The sequence below is a fragment of the Terrapene carolina genome, unplaced genomic scaffold, assembly GCF_002925995.2.
Source record: "Terrapene carolina triunguis isolate 2854851 unplaced genomic scaffold, T_m_triunguis-2.0 Scaffold33723, whole genome shotgun sequence".
NCBI lineage: Eukaryota > Metazoa > Chordata > Testudines > Emydidae > Terrapene > Terrapene triunguis.
Genome location: NW_020698074.1, coordinates 6,261,627 through 6,279,022, shown reverse-complemented (window position 1 = coordinate 6,279,022; position 17,396 = coordinate 6,261,627). Strand labels below are relative to the sequence as shown.

General features: G+C 44.4%; 1 protein-coding gene across 3 annotated transcripts in view; it reads left to right on the top strand.

Moving 5' to 3' along the window:
• The window catches only part of LOC113409533 (uncharacterized protein KIAA0895-like), a 50,810-nt gene extending 33,703 nt beyond the window's left edge, over window positions 1-17,107 (top strand). The window contains exons 7-8 of one of the 3 annotated variants that reach the window (XM_026663560.1): window positions 8,958-9,074; window positions 17,041-17,097. In XM_026663560.1, the coding sequence (XP_026519345.1) occupies window positions 8,958-9,074; window positions 17,041-17,046 (123 nt within the window). In that variant the 3' untranslated portion in view covers window positions 17,047-17,097. Of the gene's footprint in view, window positions 1-8,957; window positions 9,275-17,040 lie in introns of those variants that run through there. The other 2 variants (XM_026663561.1, XM_029914227.1) reach the window with 2 other exon arrangements.
• The last annotated feature ends 289 nt before the right edge of the window (window positions 17,108-17,396 follow it).

The window sequence follows — 17,396 nt, the reverse complement described above, 5'->3', positions numbered from 1 at the left end:
TTGAAGAGGCTGGAAATGTCAGGAGCTGACGTCTAGGAGAGCCAGTGAAAGACCTTGGTCTACCCAAGGCCTTTGCTCCATTTTAGAAGCCTGGTCAGGAACATGTGACTCAGGACATAAATTGCTTCCTGCCCTCTAGAGAAAATTATAGGGAAGTACTTTATTTATATGGAGAGAAAGCAGATGTGGTTAATAATATACAACAAATAAGGAAACTATAACAGAGAAGTCATTGACATACAGATGTTACCAAGTAGTTTGGCTTTCTTGTTTGCAAACCATTTCAGAAATACACAATGGGCCTAATCCAATGCAGTTACATTTGGTCCATATAATATTAAGCTATATAAATAATGTGTCACATTGGGTGGACATGTGACAAATGGACTTTATTTATAGGTGACAGTGGTAGCGATATCTATAGTTAAGGTTGTCTAACATTTTCCATGATAAGAATCTATTTTCAGTTGTTTCTAACTGCTGAACCTTACCATTTGGGCTAAAATTGTCCACAGTGAGTGTCTGCCTTAGGCTGACTTTTTTGGGAAAGTTTCTATCAAAACAGGTCAGCTGTTAGGTTAGGGGAAAATATGTTGTTTTGCCCATATTAAAAAATTCTTGCAGCTGCCGTGCTTCCATGCTTTGGAGCAGAGATGTGAAATTTGACAGGAAGTCACTCTGGTATCAAGGATGTGCTTTTTGATGTCCTTGTGATTTCCCTGTTAAGTTATAAGCCTCTGGAAAAATAAAAAAAAAAAACACAGTTCACACATACTCAATAGATGTATTTTAGAGGCTGGCAGCATTATTTTCTGACGGTTCCTTCTGTGCTGGACTTCTTCAATCCCCAGAGTTCCTGTCTGCCAGCCGAACTGAGCATGTGCCATCCCTGCAGAGTATTGCCAACCCTCAGCGTTTAAAAAAAAAAAAAAAAAAACACAGGTCAAGCCCCTCAAAAATCATGACATTGGCTTAAAAATTATGAGATTTTTAAAATAATATATTTTGTTCCTTTTGTCTTCTGGTATTGGATCATTTAAGGTTCATAGTTTCATGGTTTTCTTTGGAAACATGAGGACTAGAAACTTACTTTTTTATTTTAATGAAATCTGAGATTTTTCAGGTAATAAGCTGACTCCAGTAGCTGGGTCTTTAAAATAATCAAATTGTGGGTATTGGCAAGGCTGCAGCTGAGCATGCTCTGTCATAGCTCTGCTGGGGCTGACCAGGACTTTTTTCTGCAACCACTTCATCTGGTTGCCAGGGGCCACTGTGGCATCAGGCACTGGAACTGAGAGCAGGGGGACTATTTTCCCTTTGCACTCTCAGTGTTCTGCTTACTGGCACCCAGGCAACAAAGAAGAGTTGGAGGATGTAGACTAACTTGAATGGAAAGGAGTGAGGGAAACTGGGAAGATAAGCAGAGGGGGGTAGGAATGGGGCATTGGGGTGGACAGGGGCAGCAAGGTCTATAACCATTTGAACACACTCCCCTTCAGAATCTAGACCTGAACCCAGGAGTCCTGAGTTCAGCATTCCTGTGCTGTCAGCAAATAGGTGTGAAACCCACTAGCAAACTGTGGTCCAGACCGTCAAAGATATTTAGGCTCCCACATTTCATTGATTCCAGTGGAAGTTAGGAGCCTAAATAATTTTGAGAATCTGGGCCTATGTGTCTAGTGGCTGGTCCACATAGAGGATAATAGCCGACTACTGCTACCACATACTCCATTAAAGTGGTGAAAATCTGGGCTGTGGATCCAAAGGTCCCATGCCAATGACCCATGTGATTCTATATGATCTAAATTCTGATTTTGCAGTTTGGTTTTATTCAAACGTTAGGAAATTACATAGAATAAAAACTACTTTAAAAGAACAATAAGGTTTCAAAATCAAGTGCTCAAAAAAGTTAGGAGCTGCCAGAATTAAGGTTTCCTGTGCAATCTTAATTCTGCCCCCTGGCGTGCATCCATTCGGATACAATTATGTAATCACATACTATATTTCTCACAGGACCCAGCCTCATTCAGTGCACAGGATGGGTTAGGCTCAGGGAATGAAGGGAGTTGGTGTATGTGTGAAGCTGTAGTGTGCCTGGAGGACCCCTCCCTCATTTGCTGCAGAAGTTGGAAGGTGTGTAATGAAAGAGGCAGGGGGTTGCAGGAAAAGAAAGGAGAGTCTTGTGGTTAAGGCAGCTGAATGCTACCCTGGAGAATTGGATTCTATCCCTGTCTCTGCCATAGAACTCATATGTGATGCTAGGCAAGTCTTTTAAACCAACCTTTTTACACACGGTCACTAACTGTGTGTTCCTCATTTTCTCGGTGCCCAACTAGAGATCCTGAGGTCTGATTTGCAGAAGAACTGAGCACTTCCAGCTGCAAATGAAGTCAGTGGAAGCTGTGCTTTGAACAGATAAACTGCTATAAAAATGCTAAGTACTCTGAAAAAAAAAAATCAAGCACAAGATTCCTCAAATTGGGCACCAAAAATTAGTCAACATGTTTGACAATTTTGGCGTTAATCTCTGTGCTTTTTCTCCATCTGCAAAATGGCAATAATACCACCTTATGTCACAGGGATATTATGAAGATAAATTCATGATTGTTTGTGAAACACTAGATATGACATTGATTAAATGTAATAGAAAAGCCCTTGAGGAAATTAATAATTTTGTGTTGGTGCAGGATTTAAATGGTATGCAATAAATATAGCCTGCGGCTACTAGACATTGAATGAGGAGGAGGATTAAAAGAAATATTGAATAAATAAGCACTTTCCATCCTGTGCACTGAATGAGGCAGGGGTCCTGTGGAAAACATAGCATGGGATCATGCAACTAGACTGTATCATAATGTATGTACACAAGAGGACCAAAGTACAGTTACACAGACACCCTTCATTCTGGCATTTGCAACTTTAGTGTTCTTTTAATGTGGGTTTTTAATGTAATTTTAATACATTTTGTTATATGTATCTTTTACAAGAAAACTAAGACTGAGGCTATTCTTAGAAAGTCAAATTCTGCCATCAGACATGAACAGAAGGCTCCCACTGGAATTTGACGTATGGTAAAGAAGTGTTATGATGAGACCAACTTAAAAAAAGAAGAGGAGGATTTGGATGTTCCAAAAAGAATATTAAGCTTTGCTGAAAGAGCTTGAAAAAATAAAGGATCCAATCATAATGAAGATTTCCATCCACTTGGGAAATTCTCTCTGCAAATTAGAAAATGTTCTCATGGCTTATTGCAGCAAATGTACTGATTATTCTGGGCAGATGACAGATCACAAGATGTGCATTTTCCTCTGGCATTTTTCTACCATGAATACAAGTTCTATGTGGGTCCAAAATGGAATAACTACTTTTTATATTTTATTGATAAATTAATAGGTCTGTAAAATCAATCCCTGATTTATCATGGGAATGTGTTTAGTATAGTACTCATTAAGGAGTTGCTATGTCTTCTTCCCTTACCCCAGTGCTAAAAGCCTTGTCAATCCCAGGAAAAGTCCTGTCTTTTGCTACTTCTCGTTTTACTTGGTATTTTGAAGACAGCAGTGTGTAGGAATGCGTAGAGTAAGACTAATGTGCTGGTGCAAGCTGCTTGGCCTGCCCAGAGGGGAGAAACAGATGAAAGAGGCTGAAGCCTGGAGAGAAATAATATTGAGAAGTAGCCATTTTAGAGATTTGCAGTGGTTTAGCTAGGAATTAAGTCTTGGAATCCTTACAGCCCAGAACGTGATAATCATGTACAAATAAAGCTAGACAATAGAAACAGAGCTCATAGCTTGCACATAATTCCTAAATGCATCAAATCAGATAATTTTTAAAGTCAGAATGTAAAGTGTGACTAACACATTTTTGGAAAGCAATCTGACGAGCGTGACAGAAAAATCAGCTTAAAAAAATCAACTCAAAAACAAAAAATCGCTTTTTTTACCCAGTACAATAGGTTTGCTTGCACACAGTGGTGGAAGTAGCCTATTAAGAGAGAGCTATGTGGTGAGTCATATCTTTCCCTCCTAAAATGTTGCCAAATACCATATTTAGTGATGGCAGTGGCTGGGGGAAGTGCAGCTTGATTGGGGCATAATTTGATCACAGCTATTGAGCACCTGGGTAGATGCAGGTCAGATAGGAATCTGACCTTTTGTAAGAAATAAAAATTCATTGTCCTGTGGAGGGAGGAGGTTGAAATTTGAAGGCAAGGTGCTGAAAGGGCGGTTTCATAGAGCGGCCTTGCCTTGAGCGCTCTTCAGCGGGAGGCCACTGCATGACAGGTGTGCCTGCTTCAGTCTCCCTCCTTCGGAGTCCCCAGTAACTCCACACAAGCTTTCTTGACTCACTGATACCCTCCTGGGGGGCAGGATATTGCCAAAACATAGTTTCAAATCCATAACGTGGTCCATTTCTCACAGCCAGTGTGTGTAGACTGTAAAATCCCACATCCTTGGGTCCACTGACATAGCACATACCACGCTCCAGCATCTTCACCACACCCGGGCTCTTCCTGGATCCTCTCCAGCCCTTTTACTAGGACAGCCATCCCAGCCCTTCCAGCTGAAGTGCAACCCTGCTCTTCCCAGGTGGGATCCCCCACAGCCTCTTTGCTAGGAGTTCATCCTCACATAGGGAACATCCCTAATACCCACTTGGCCCTCAGCCCTCTGGCTTGGGAAGACCAGCCAGCAAATCCTTCTTTCTCCCCTGTCTTTAGCCTTCCCCCAGGAACAACCTAAAGCTTCCTTCAGGGACCTCTCAATCTCCTGGTCTCTGGCAGCTCTCACCTACTGATTTCCTGTCTCTCTCAGGGTTCGTCTACACGGCAGTAAAATAACTGCAGCTTGGACGTGGCTGGGCTGGCTCAGCTGACTTGGGCTTGCTGGGCTCAGGCTGTGGGACTAAAAATTGCAGTGTAGATGTTCAGGCTTGGGCTGGATCCCAGGCTCTGAAACCCCACAAAGGGGATGGATCTCAGAACCCAGGCTCCTGTCTGAGCCTGAATGTCTACACTGCAGTTTTAGCCCCACAGCCCAAGCTCTGTGAGCCTGAGCCAGTTGACCCAGGCTGTGAGACTTGGTGCTGCAGGTTTTTTATTGTGGCATAGCTGTACCCTCAGGCTGGCGGGCACCTCTCACCTACTTCTTTCCTGACTGGACCCTCTCAGGCCCAAGGCCTTCACTTAACTCATGTGGGAGGTAGCTGATGAACCACATGTGCACTAGACACCACTTCCTCTTAAAAGGGGCCAGTCAACTTGTAACATCTTGTAGGCATCTAACCTCAGCCATCCTACCTTGTACACAGCAACGCTCAGGGTCGTGTCCCCAGCGTGAGGGAAAGATTCCATTCTCTGCCACTTTCCACATAGCTTCCCGGCACACAGCCAATTAACTTGAGCTAGGGTTTGGCTTTTAGATGTTTCTATATTTACACTAGTCAGGCTGTAATGTAGCTCTTCCCTTTTTGTGGTCCTCTTAAACAGTAAGTCTCCGATTTGACCTGGATTAGCCTGTGCTTGTTCTCTTTTTATCATGATTTATTTTTCCACTGTAGCTCAGAAGACATATCTGTGCACAAACAGGTGCCTTTCCCAACCTACTCTACAAACAGTCTGCACACTATATGAAGTCCAATCTCACCCCTTTCCTGGAGTGTGGAGTTGTTAAGTAACGACAACAAGATAACGTAAGAGCAGCTCCCCAGACTTGGCTGCTCCTAGTCTTCCTCCAGACTGCTCAGTCTAAACCCTCTTCCCACCCCACCCCCTTACGTATAGATGGATTAACAAGCCACCTGCCTCAGGGAGTTAGCAGAACTTTCTTTAACTCTTTTCCCAATCTGCTATATCACTGCCAGCCTGTTCCACTGTGATTAAAGCTGTATCCTAGAAAAGCTACATTTCTTTCCATCCCTTGCAATAGCATAGGGGAGAATTGTGGGGGTGGGAGAAATCTATGCAATATTACAAAGCTCTCTGGCCACCCTGCCACATTTTGTAAAAACAAATGATACGTACTTTATTTGTTCCTTATTTAAAAATGAAACAAAGAAGCTCTAGCTGAAATCCTTTGCAGAAACATTTTCATTTCTAAGGTTGCTTTAATTTTACAAAGACAGGGTTTTTTTTAACTTAATGACTGCACATACTCGATGAGTAGGGCCCTACCAAATTCATAGCCATGAAAAATATGTCACAGACCGTGAATCTGGTCTTCCCCTGTGAAATCTGGTCTTTTGTGTACTTTTAACCTATACTATACAGATTTCATGGGGGAGACCAGCATTTCTCAAATTGAGGGTCCTGACCCAAAAGGGAGTTGCAAAGGGGTTGCAAGATTATTTTGGGCCGAGCTCTGAAGGCAGCGGCCCGCCAGCAGCAACACAGAAGTAACAGTGGTAATACCATACCACACCACCCTTACTTCTGCGCTGCTGCCTGCAGAGCTGGGTGGCCAGAGAGTGGCAGCTGCTGACTGAGGGCTCAGCTCTGCAGGCAGCAGCACAGAAGTAAGGGTGCAATACCATACCATGCCATCCTTACTTCTGCACTGCTGCTGGCAGTGGCTCTGCCTTCAGAGCTGGGCTCCCGGCCAGCAGCCACCGCTCTCTAGCTGCCCAGCTCTGAAGGCAGCACCACTGCCAGCAGCAGCGCAAAAGCAAGGGTAGCAGTACTGCAATTCCCCCCCTCCCCACTACAACCTTGCAACTACCCCACAATTCCTTTTTGGGTCAGAACCCCTACAATTACAACACCGTGACATTTCAGATTTAAATAGCTGAAATCATGAAATTTACAATTTTTAAAATCCTATGACTGTGAAATTGTCCAAAATGGACCGTGAATTTGGTAGGGCCCTATCGATTAGCAAAGAGAAGCAGGTAGTTGTGTAGGGTGAGATCTTGCAAAAGTGCTCATGAGAGCATTCCCCATCCCCATGCAGGAGCAGAGCAGGATTACAGCCTTGTACTTAAGAGACTTCTAGGGAAGAGGATCTGGCACAAAAGCCTCAGAGAAATGTGGCGTGCCAGTTAGTAGAAACATCCATGCCTCAGGCCTGCCTGTGGCACAACAATGCAGGGGCAATCATGCTGGACATTGCCCCAATGGCTCTTGTAGCAAGCACCTGAGCCAGCACCCCTCCACTCTTCCTCCCTGCACGATTCAATCACAGTGCTGCCAACGCTCACAATTTTATCATGAGTCTTGGGATACTTGGGATTTTTCTTAAAGCCCCAGCTCCTGGAGTGGGATGTGAGAATCTCAGCTGTCATTAAAAAAGTAACTATATAGTCTGTATGGTAGTGGAGAAATGCTTGAAAATGATCCACCTGCACTCTGAAGGCTCAGAAAATAAACCCATAATTTATTATTTTTGTAACAATCTCACGATTGTTGAGACCTTACTCATTGTTTTGGAATGCTTAGATTGCCAATACTGCAATCATCATTTGTAACAAGTTACTTACTAATTGGGTTGCCACCTATGCAAGTTTTCCCAGTATCATTCCTTTTTGGAGATACTGATTTCCTAGGACAGCTAAGTACACCCTGCCAGCTGTCCAGTTTTATGGGCCCCAAATCATCCTGTATGTCCCAGATTTTTGTACCTCAGAGGTGGCAACCCTCGTACTAGAATGACACGTTTTTATTTTGCTCCGCACAAGCACAAATGAATTATTGGGGGTGAAACTAAAGCTTTGGAAGCTTGGGTCATGTTAGCACTCACAGTTTGGCTGCTTCCCCAAAACTTCTATGAACCATACGAGGACTCCTCCCATCGCTGCAGTCTCCATACATCCACAGAGCCTTTTCATTTCCCTTTCTAGTTTCCCAAACCTTGGCCACAACAGCCCCCGCTTCCCTCCTCACATCTCCCGTCGGGCCTGCCGCTCCCCTTGCATGTGAATATGTCTAAGACCAGATTTTCCATTCCTTCCCCCTCACCTAAGAGGCCTGCAACAGCCCTGATCCTTTATGTCCGCAGGCTCATTCTGTCTTTCACATCTTGCTCACATGGTGGCTTCTGTGTCAGAGTGCCCCTGCCCCGATTGCACTGTGCATCTCTGTCAGGAAAGCTCCAGAGCACATAAGGTTTGCAAGGAGAAATCAGCCCCAGTGTAAGAAACTGGATGTCTGCTGGCACGTACAACAGGAATGTCAAAAAAGAAGAAGAAAGGCCATCCTTGTGGATGGGAAGGAAATCAGTTTTTCCGGACTAGTTCATTCATCCTTAACAGCCACCAATCCTGCTCCCATTGACGTCACTAAGACCTGGTCTACACTACAGAGTAAGTAGACTGTGTAAGCGTCTACACTACCATGTTCCTCCTGCTGATTTAACTCGCCCGCTACACCGACCTAACAACTCCATCTCTGCTAGAGGCGTAGCACTTAGGTCGATCTAGTTAAGTTGATGCAGTGTCCGTGTAGACACTGCATTACTTACATGGTCTGCTGCTGCCTTTGACAGCTGTCAGCCCTGGGGCGGCGGGGCTCCGGCTGTCAGTGCCCCCAAATGCCCCACTTAAGTTGGTGCAAGCGTTCCTGATGAGGACTCGCACTGCCGACACAAGAAGCATAATGTGGACACCAGTGGTCGATTTAATTACTGTAGTGGCTGTACATTGACCTAACTTAAGTCAACTTAATTTTGTAGTGTAGACATGCCCTGAGAGTCTGTTCATTGACTTCAGTGGAAGCAGAACCAGGCCTCCTTTGACAGGATGTAGTAATTCCCCGGGATCATATTCTAATGCACACCTTACTGGACCATGCATAAAATCAGACTCTACTATCACCTCGAGAGAAGGATTCTGACAAGATGCTTTAAAACACCTGTGCCCTGGAATCCTTTTGTCACCTATGAGAGGGGAATGAAATTGTGTGTTTTAGACATGTCAATTTGCAAAATGGGTACAGCTTTGACTTATCCCCCTGTCCTCTCCTCTAGGTCTCTTACGAGGAAGTGGATCGCTTGAAGGAATTTGCGGTGATTGAGAACATGAGAGTACCACACTTCTTGCAGGACCATGTCAGATACATGGAACACTTGGAAAAGATCATGGAGGTGAATGAGCTGACTGACCAAGAGCTCCAGGATCTCATAGTGTAACAGTCAGTCAGTCTCTTTTACCGGAAATCTGTTCTGTATGCAGCCGATTATACAGAACTGGACTTCACCACAGCTTGCAAAATTAGAATGTTTTGTTTTCTGGCAAAAATCTAGACTATTTAGATTTGTTAATTTTTTTTTAAAAAAAGAAAAAATACAAACCTCAGACTATTGATTCAGAAATGTTTCTTTGAAAAAGGGTTCTTTGAGATTCTTTCCTCACTCCCATCATATATATTGGAGGGTTTTTTTTAAGGTTTTGTGCCTCTTCCAAATTAAATTATGGATTGAACATAGGCACATCATTTAGAATTTCCCTTGCAACTGGTCAGTCCCATTGTCCCTTAAATGTTCTGTACACTGAGCAGGATCGTTTGAAATGTCTTGCTTTTATGATATACTGCTTTTTATTCTTTCTATTTATTCTGTGTTTTGTAATTTTCCCCCTTGGCTAACTCGCATTGGCCTCATTTCTGGTCACGGCCTTCACAACAACCCCCCACAGCAGCAAAATTGTGGAACTACTACAGACTATGCCACCATCTTCTTAACTCTACCCCATTGTATACTGCTTCCCTCCTTGTAAGATCACAATACACAGACACGCTCCCTTGCACAACAGTATTGTAGTTTGGACATGCGAGAAAGAGGTGATTTCCACGCCTCATGTTTCAAATAGCAGCGGTTAGGGTTACTGTGTAAATGGCTGTAAACAGACTAGAAAGTTGCCCTCTTCCTCCCAAGAGGAGTTGTGCTGTTGCAGCACTGAATATATGCCTTTCACTGAAGTGACTGTCCTCCTCTGGCTTGTACAGTACAGGTTTCAAGAGGATGAGCTGCAGGAAAGGGCCTTTTTTTGCCCTTGAGGACCCATTTAGCATGTTTAGCAAATGGAACGTGTTAGTGGTTTGGAAGAAGGACTGGGCTGAACTGAGTTTTCAGACTAAAGTACGTAATGAATCCAGATACGGTGCCATATTTCATTTCAAAAAGCAAAAGCACCCCTTCGCTCTAGTGCCTGAACCCTGTGTGGGTTTGGTTACTTGGAGTGGTTTCGGCCCTAATGCTGCCAGGAGCTCTGCCCTCATGGCGCTCACTGCCAGATTGGGAACTTTAATTGGCGGGAGACAAAATTCACAAGTGCCCTATTCCCAGGGCCGGCTCCAGGCACCAGCCCACCAAGCATGTGCTTGGGGCGGCGCCTGGAGGGGGGCGGCGCGGCGGGGCGCTCCAGCCGGAGAGCTGGGCCGCGACTGGGCTCGCCGCCCTCCCCGCGGCGTTCCGGCCGCCGGGGAGAGCGGCCCCGGCCGGGCTCGCCGGCCTCCCCCCGGCGCTCCGGCCGGTCGGGGAGAGCGGGGCCCCGGCCGGGCTCGCCGCCCTCCCCCCGGCACTCTGGCTGCCGGGGAGAGCGGAGAGCCCCAGCTGGGCTCGCCACCCTCCCCCCGGCGCTCTGGCCGCCGGGGAGAGTGGAGCCACGGCGGGCTCGCCACCCTCCCCCCGGCGCTCCGGCCGGTTGGGGATTGCGGGCCCGCGGCCGGGCTCGGCGCCCTCCCCTGCTGCGCTGGGGGGGGCGGGAGGAGGGGCGGCGGGTGGCTTTTTTGCCTAGGGCGGCAAAAAAGCCAGAGCCGGCCCTGCCTATTCCAATATTCAAAGCAACTGAAGAGTTCTGGCACATCTGAAGCATCCTGAGCTCTGTTTTAAATGTGGGTGCAAAACAAGTAGCGAAAGCACATAATTGTAGGGTCATCTATTCAAACTAATAACTTAGGCAAGGCAAGAGGGTTGTTCACTACAGCGACCAAATTTTCTGAGTCCAGAGTATTAGGAAAGCGCTAATAGTGGCTCCCTAGCACATGCTGAATCGAGCTTTGCACCTAAGGAGTCCCAGACTCACAACTCCTTCCCTTGCGCCTATGGGGAGTGGGGACAGGAGCTCCGTACTGCAGCTGTGAAAACAGTTCAGCTTGCTTCCCCACCCTCACATTGGCTCAGCTGGTCAGTATGTTGTCAGATGGGGGAAGAGAATTGGAGCCAAAGTTCCACTTGCCTGCTTTGCGGGGGGAATACTGGCCACAATCTTCTCCTCCTCACGTACAGCAGGAGCTGCCTGCAATATGTGGAGCATTAATGCAGACACACCATGGGGGTAGGAAGGTCTGACTCCCCGGTATGGCTGCATCTGGCTGAATGACAATCCAGCCCCTGGCATCGAGTTGTGTGGAACTTAGTGGCTTTTGATTAAAGAATGGAATAACTCCCAAAGCCTCTGACTTTACACCAAGTACGATGGTGTCCATTCCAGATTTAAAGTTTAAACAACACATTTTGTGACCAGTGAGGAAAAGAAATCTCACCTAGCCTAGAGGTTTTGAAGTTTTTGAATAACCCATCAAACCAGCTGCCTTTAAAGTACTATTACATGTGCGTGCTGTGGTGGCTGCCTGCTTGAAAAAAAAGAAAAGAAAAAGAAAAACATTTGAGCTGCTCCAGGAATTCAATGAGCAAGTTTGCTGATCTGTTTTACAAAACATGGACCAAGAACACCTCACAGTAGCCTTAATTTTGTATTGTTTAACAGCTTCAAACTCTTTTAATCTCTGCATTTTAGTGGGTGAATCTTCCCCTCTGGCCCCAAAATATCAGTCTTAGCCTTGCCTGCCTAGCTTTGTTTCAAAGCCCTTCAGGCGAACTGGGGAGCTGCTGTACGATTGCATCAACCTGGTGGAAATATTTGCACGGCAGTACCCAGTAATGCACCCAGACATTCAGAATGCGTCAGCTCAGCTATTTTGCTGCGAGCAGCAGAAGTGCAGATCAGACTTTTCACATGTCAAAGGTTGAATGTGAAGATTCCAGGTAAAATCCATCCTTGGGGGTAATTGGATTGAGGCCTGTGGAATTACACCAGGGATGAATTTGGCCCACTGTGTTGAAGCAGAGGTACATATGTCCCATTCTTTGTGAAAGGGCCATAAGTTAGAGGTGAACTTTTCTTAACTGAAATAACTCCTGCATTTCTCCAATCGCTTCTGTAGTAAATATAAACATATGCTTAAGCAACCCAATATAGTCATGAGAATAGTCTTGAATAATATATTTACAATAATGGAGTCACTGAAAACATTACGTTTATGTGTAATTATTGTTACAGAATATGATAGTTACCGCCCCTTCTCAACTGCTTGCTGATACTCCATTACTGCTCTGTGGGTTTGCTGATGTAAACGCCAAGGGCTTATTTTTCTTCTTTAAAAGACCTGGGGTTTATTTTCCCCACAGAAGTTGCTCCCATTCCACTTCTACCATTCTCCATTATGCAAATAGGTGTACTCCAGATTCTGGAAGCGTCAGCATGGATGTGTCAGCATAACAATAGTACTGTAGCAGGCACAAATGTCAACCTCTATTTCTCAGCTTGTCCTGCCTCCTTTGTAACAGTGTTTCAGATTTGTAATGGTAGTTTTGTAAACTTTTTGAAATTTTTATTGTGATGGACCTTGTTATTGTCATAGTATTGAAGTTCTGTAATAAAGTATGTGGATGATAACTGCATAGAAACTCACATCATCAGAAAGTCTCACAATGTCTCTAATGTGAAAACAGACTTCTGATCTTTAATAAGTGTTTAAGTTGAAAAGTGAATAATATCACCAGTGTCCCACATGCCCTTCCTTCTCTCTCCCCCCTCCCCTTTCACACTCAGAGCCTGATCTCCATCAGAAAAGTCACGCCTCTAACTTAAAATCACTTTTAAGGCCTTTAGATGCAAAAAAGTTGCAAATGTAAACACACAAGTTAGAATATGAAAGGGTTGTGGGTCTCACTGCCCTGTTAGCTCTAGAGCAGGGGTAGGCAACCTATGGCACGTGTGCAAAGGCGGCACGCAAGCCGATTTTCAGTGGCACTCACACTGCCCGGGTCCTGGCCACCAGTCCGGGGGGCTCTGCATTTTAATTTAATTTTAAATGAAGCTTCTTAAACATTTTAAAAACCTTATTTACTTTACATACAACAATAGTTTAGTTATATATTATAGACTTATAGAAAGACCTTCTAAAAACGTTAAAATGTATTACTGGCACGCAAAACCTTAAATTAGAGTGAATAAATGAAGACTCGGCACACCACTTCTGAAAGGTTGCCGACCCCAGCTCTAGAGCAAGTCAAATTTTTTTTTTTTTTTTTTTAACTGGACAATTTTGAAAAAAATTTGTTAAAAAAAAGTTATCATGGAAAATTCTGGCTTTTTGGCAAAAATTGAAACCCAAGAGTTTTGCCAAAACGTCAGTTGCCAAATGCTGCCACTCTGTCTCACGGGAGTTGTAGTTGGGGTTTCTCATACCTCTCTCTCCTCCTCCTCTCTATACTGTACTCTCATGAAATAGCAGCGTATATGTTACCAACTCTAATTCAGTGTGATAGAACATAGATGGTGGAATGTTTCCCATTTGCTCTCGGTACCAATCTGAAATTCATTAGACACACTCCAGTGGCAAACCTACAAGAACATATCTTAGATCTCTTTTACAGCATTTGAGTTGTGTTGGTGCAAGTCTTCAGTTAGGAAGGTTTACAAACTATCATTCTTAATTCATGGGCAACAGCAGTGCAGACTTCACACTGCAGCACCAATGTTGCTCTGGAGGGGCCATCTCTCAGGGTGTTTTCCATGTCCATTTGATCTGTGGCCTTTCTGCCGAGAATGCCCAGAGGATACCAATATAGCCAAGTCCAGTGGATTTCAGGATGTGGACCTTGCTCACTGGAAACTGGATGACCACAGGAATTGATTTTACATTGATTGCCACAAGTCACCCGATGATACTAATGCCTAGATGCCTTACTACTAGGGTCCTGAGCCAGTTTTGAACCAGTAATCTGCCAAATAAAGAGGAACTCCTTTCTTTCTAGAACTTCTCCCCTCCCCCATACCTATTATATAGAGCTGGTTTGAAAATGTGCTCCCCCATGCCTCCCCTTAGAAATTTTCAACAAATATGAAAACATGTAAATTTTCCACAGAAAAATTCAGTTGATCACAAACAAAACATTTTGGCCAAAAATGAGAGTTGTAGTGCTTCATGGGAGTTGTTTGCTCCTCATGTCCTAGTCTCCTCTATGGCCAGGATCCCCAGTTAGACTGTAGGCTTGGTCTACATTCCCAACTTCTGTCACTATAACTACGTTGCTTGGATTTTCTACACCCCTGAGCGACAGTTATACCAACCTAACTCCCGGTGTAGACAGCACTATGTTGACAGAAGAACTTCTCCTGTTGACATAGTTACCGCCTCTTGGGGAGGTGGATTAACTACACACGTGAAGACACTACATACTAAGCGCTACAGCGGCACTGTAAGTGTAGACAAGCTCACAATCTCCCCAAACTCCCTGGAAGTTGTAGTCCAGCTATGGATCCTGGCCAGTAAAGAAGAATGGGGGACACAAGGAGCAAACTACGACACCCATGAGGCACTACAAAGTCGAAATTCTAAATATTTAGACAAAAAGCCCAACACAGACACTTTTCACCAAAAATTTCATTTACTTGACAACCCAGTTTTCTCTTGAAAAAACAGTTCTGATGGAAAATGTTTGACCAGCCCTAACATTAAACTAATTATTTTTGCAGGCAGCACTGCAGTCCCTCCCACCCCCTTTGTCAATGACAGAAACAGCTTCTCTGGCTATGCAAATAGCTTGTATGGAAAATGCCTTATACAGAAAGGAAATAGCTTTTAGCTGGCTGGGGTCTTGGTTCAGTAGGACTCTAAGAGTAGTGTGCCCCCTACTGAATCAACACCACCACCACTTTCTGGAACACGTAGGGTTTGCTTTGAGAGGTCGCCAAGCCAAGTATTGAGCTGGCCTAATCCTGTTCAGCTTGTGTGAGGGGATAGCAGTCACAGAGCCAAGTGGTACAGGGGGACAGAGAGCAAGTTTAAAAATAAAAACAAAGGGCCTGATCCTCCACTCACATAAAATTGTGTAAATCAGGAGTAATTCAGATGAAGTCAGTGTGAAACTGGGGTATGTATGAGAGAGGAGAACAAGGTCCAAAGTGACATGAAGGAGGAAAGGCCTAAGGGGGCAGACTCTATCCCCCCACTAAGGAGCATTTACACCACACCGGACTCCTTAGCGCAGGAGCGGCCAACCTGAGCCTGAGAAGGAACCAGATTTTACCAATGTACATTGCCGAAGAGCCACAGTAATATGTCAGCAGCCCCCCAATCAGCTCCCCTACACCCCCCCCCGCTCCCAGCACCTCTGCCCACCGATCAGCGCCTCCCCCTCCCTCCCTGCACTTCCCGATCAGCTGTTTCGTGGTGTGCAGGAGGCCGGGGGGGGGGGGGGGGAAAGAGAAGAGGAACGAGGGCATGGCAGGCTCAGGACCTGTGGCAGAGCCAGGGGTAGAGCAGTGAGCACCCCTTGGCACATTGGAAAGTTGGCGCCTGTAGCTCCAGCCCCGGAATTGGTGCCTATACAAGGAGCCGCATATTAACTTCTGAAGAGCCGCGTGTGGCTCTGGAGCCACAGGTTGGCCACCCCTGCCTTAGAGGTTGTGGAAATGGCTCTTAAGACAATACCGCCAGTAGCAGGGGGGGAAGGTGCACCATGCACAGGTATCAAAAGTGCATGCTAAGGGAGTGGCTGGAGCGCACCACGCTCCAAATTTTATGGGCAGTGGAGCAGCTATAGCCCAAGTAAGTCACAGGGATTGCTCATGCCCAGGGCTATGCTGGCCCCTCAAGCAGCACAGAATCTGGGAGGTGCAAAGATGTCTTCAAGAAAAATGCCTGGAAGAGCAAAATAAAAGTAAGAAAGAGCCTCTAGCAAAAACAAAGGTCCCTGTAAGGTGTTTCAGTCTGAACACTTAAATACCAAGGCATCCAAGAATCACTAGTTACTTTTAAAAATCTTGCCCATTGAACCTAATCTAAGCTGCTCTACAGGTTGGACCTGCTATAAGGAGGAGAAGTTCATAGATTAGTAGCACTGCAAAAAACATACAAATAGTATCAATATTTTAAGTCAAACCAAAGAGAATTGAAACATCACAATCACAGAATACAAAAAAAATTGCTAAATAAGTGGACACCTTATATTATAATATAAAGACAGTAAATATTCATTGCCACATATTTGGCATGATACTGGGTTGAAGTGGATCACATCACAAGACTAAGTCAGTTCATCTTTTGCAAAAGATATTTGAAGGGTCATCATTACCAAGTTTAGGACTAGGTGGAGGTGGGGGGGGGGAGGGAGAGAAGAGAAAGAAAGACAAATGGGAATATTTAATAAATATAAAAAGAGTTAATCGAACCAAGTTTGGTTCAGATTTAAATGGTCCCAGATGGTGCATTGTAGCGTTGAAAAAACACCACCACCCTAATGGAAGACTGACTAGAAACAAATCTAAACAGAAGTGAAACAGATATATTCATTGCCTAAACTGAGAGAAATGCCAAAAGAGTACATGAATGGCATAAAGAGTTGAAAAGTAAGTTGGAGTTTAAAAATTAGTCACTTTTCATAAAATGGTAATACCAAATTAAAGGTTTCTTTTTAATCTATTATTTATAACTAGATGGCGTAGCTTTAAAATAAAATATGAAGGACAAATACAAGTAGAAAAACATCTATTAGTATTTTGGGGTCACTAGGCAATTTTATGTACTATCTATGCTAATACAATTATAGACTATATCTCAAAAAAGTCCATATTAAATTAAGGCCTGCATGTGACTGACTATTGAATTTTAATGGCATGTTTGTATTTAATATATAATATTTAAATCAAAAGAGATAGGATTAAAGCTGGAGGCATAACTTTACTGGGAAGTACATGGCTATCTAAATTAATTCCTTATTGACATTGTTAAAATAACTATGTTCCCCATTTTTAATCACACAGACCTAAAAACAGTGGGGAATGAAAATAGCAGGCAACATAATGAGGACTTGGAAAAAGGTCACACATTTTGACAACTGCACAGTGTCTATGGGATTCTCTCCCTCTTAGACCATTTGTCCCAAATGTCCAGGGGATCTGCAGGCTCTTCAAAGCATTTGGGATGAAAATACAGAGGTCCCTGGCACCATTGTGATGTTACAGTGAGAGAACAAGCCATCATAGGAATGCATGCAGGATCATGCTGCATAAGGATCTGTCTGAATAGGAAAACACCAAGAAAAAGACTAGTGATGCAGGAAACGATGCTAGCAATTCAGCAGATGGCGCTCTACGCAAAAGAATAAATGGACACAAAT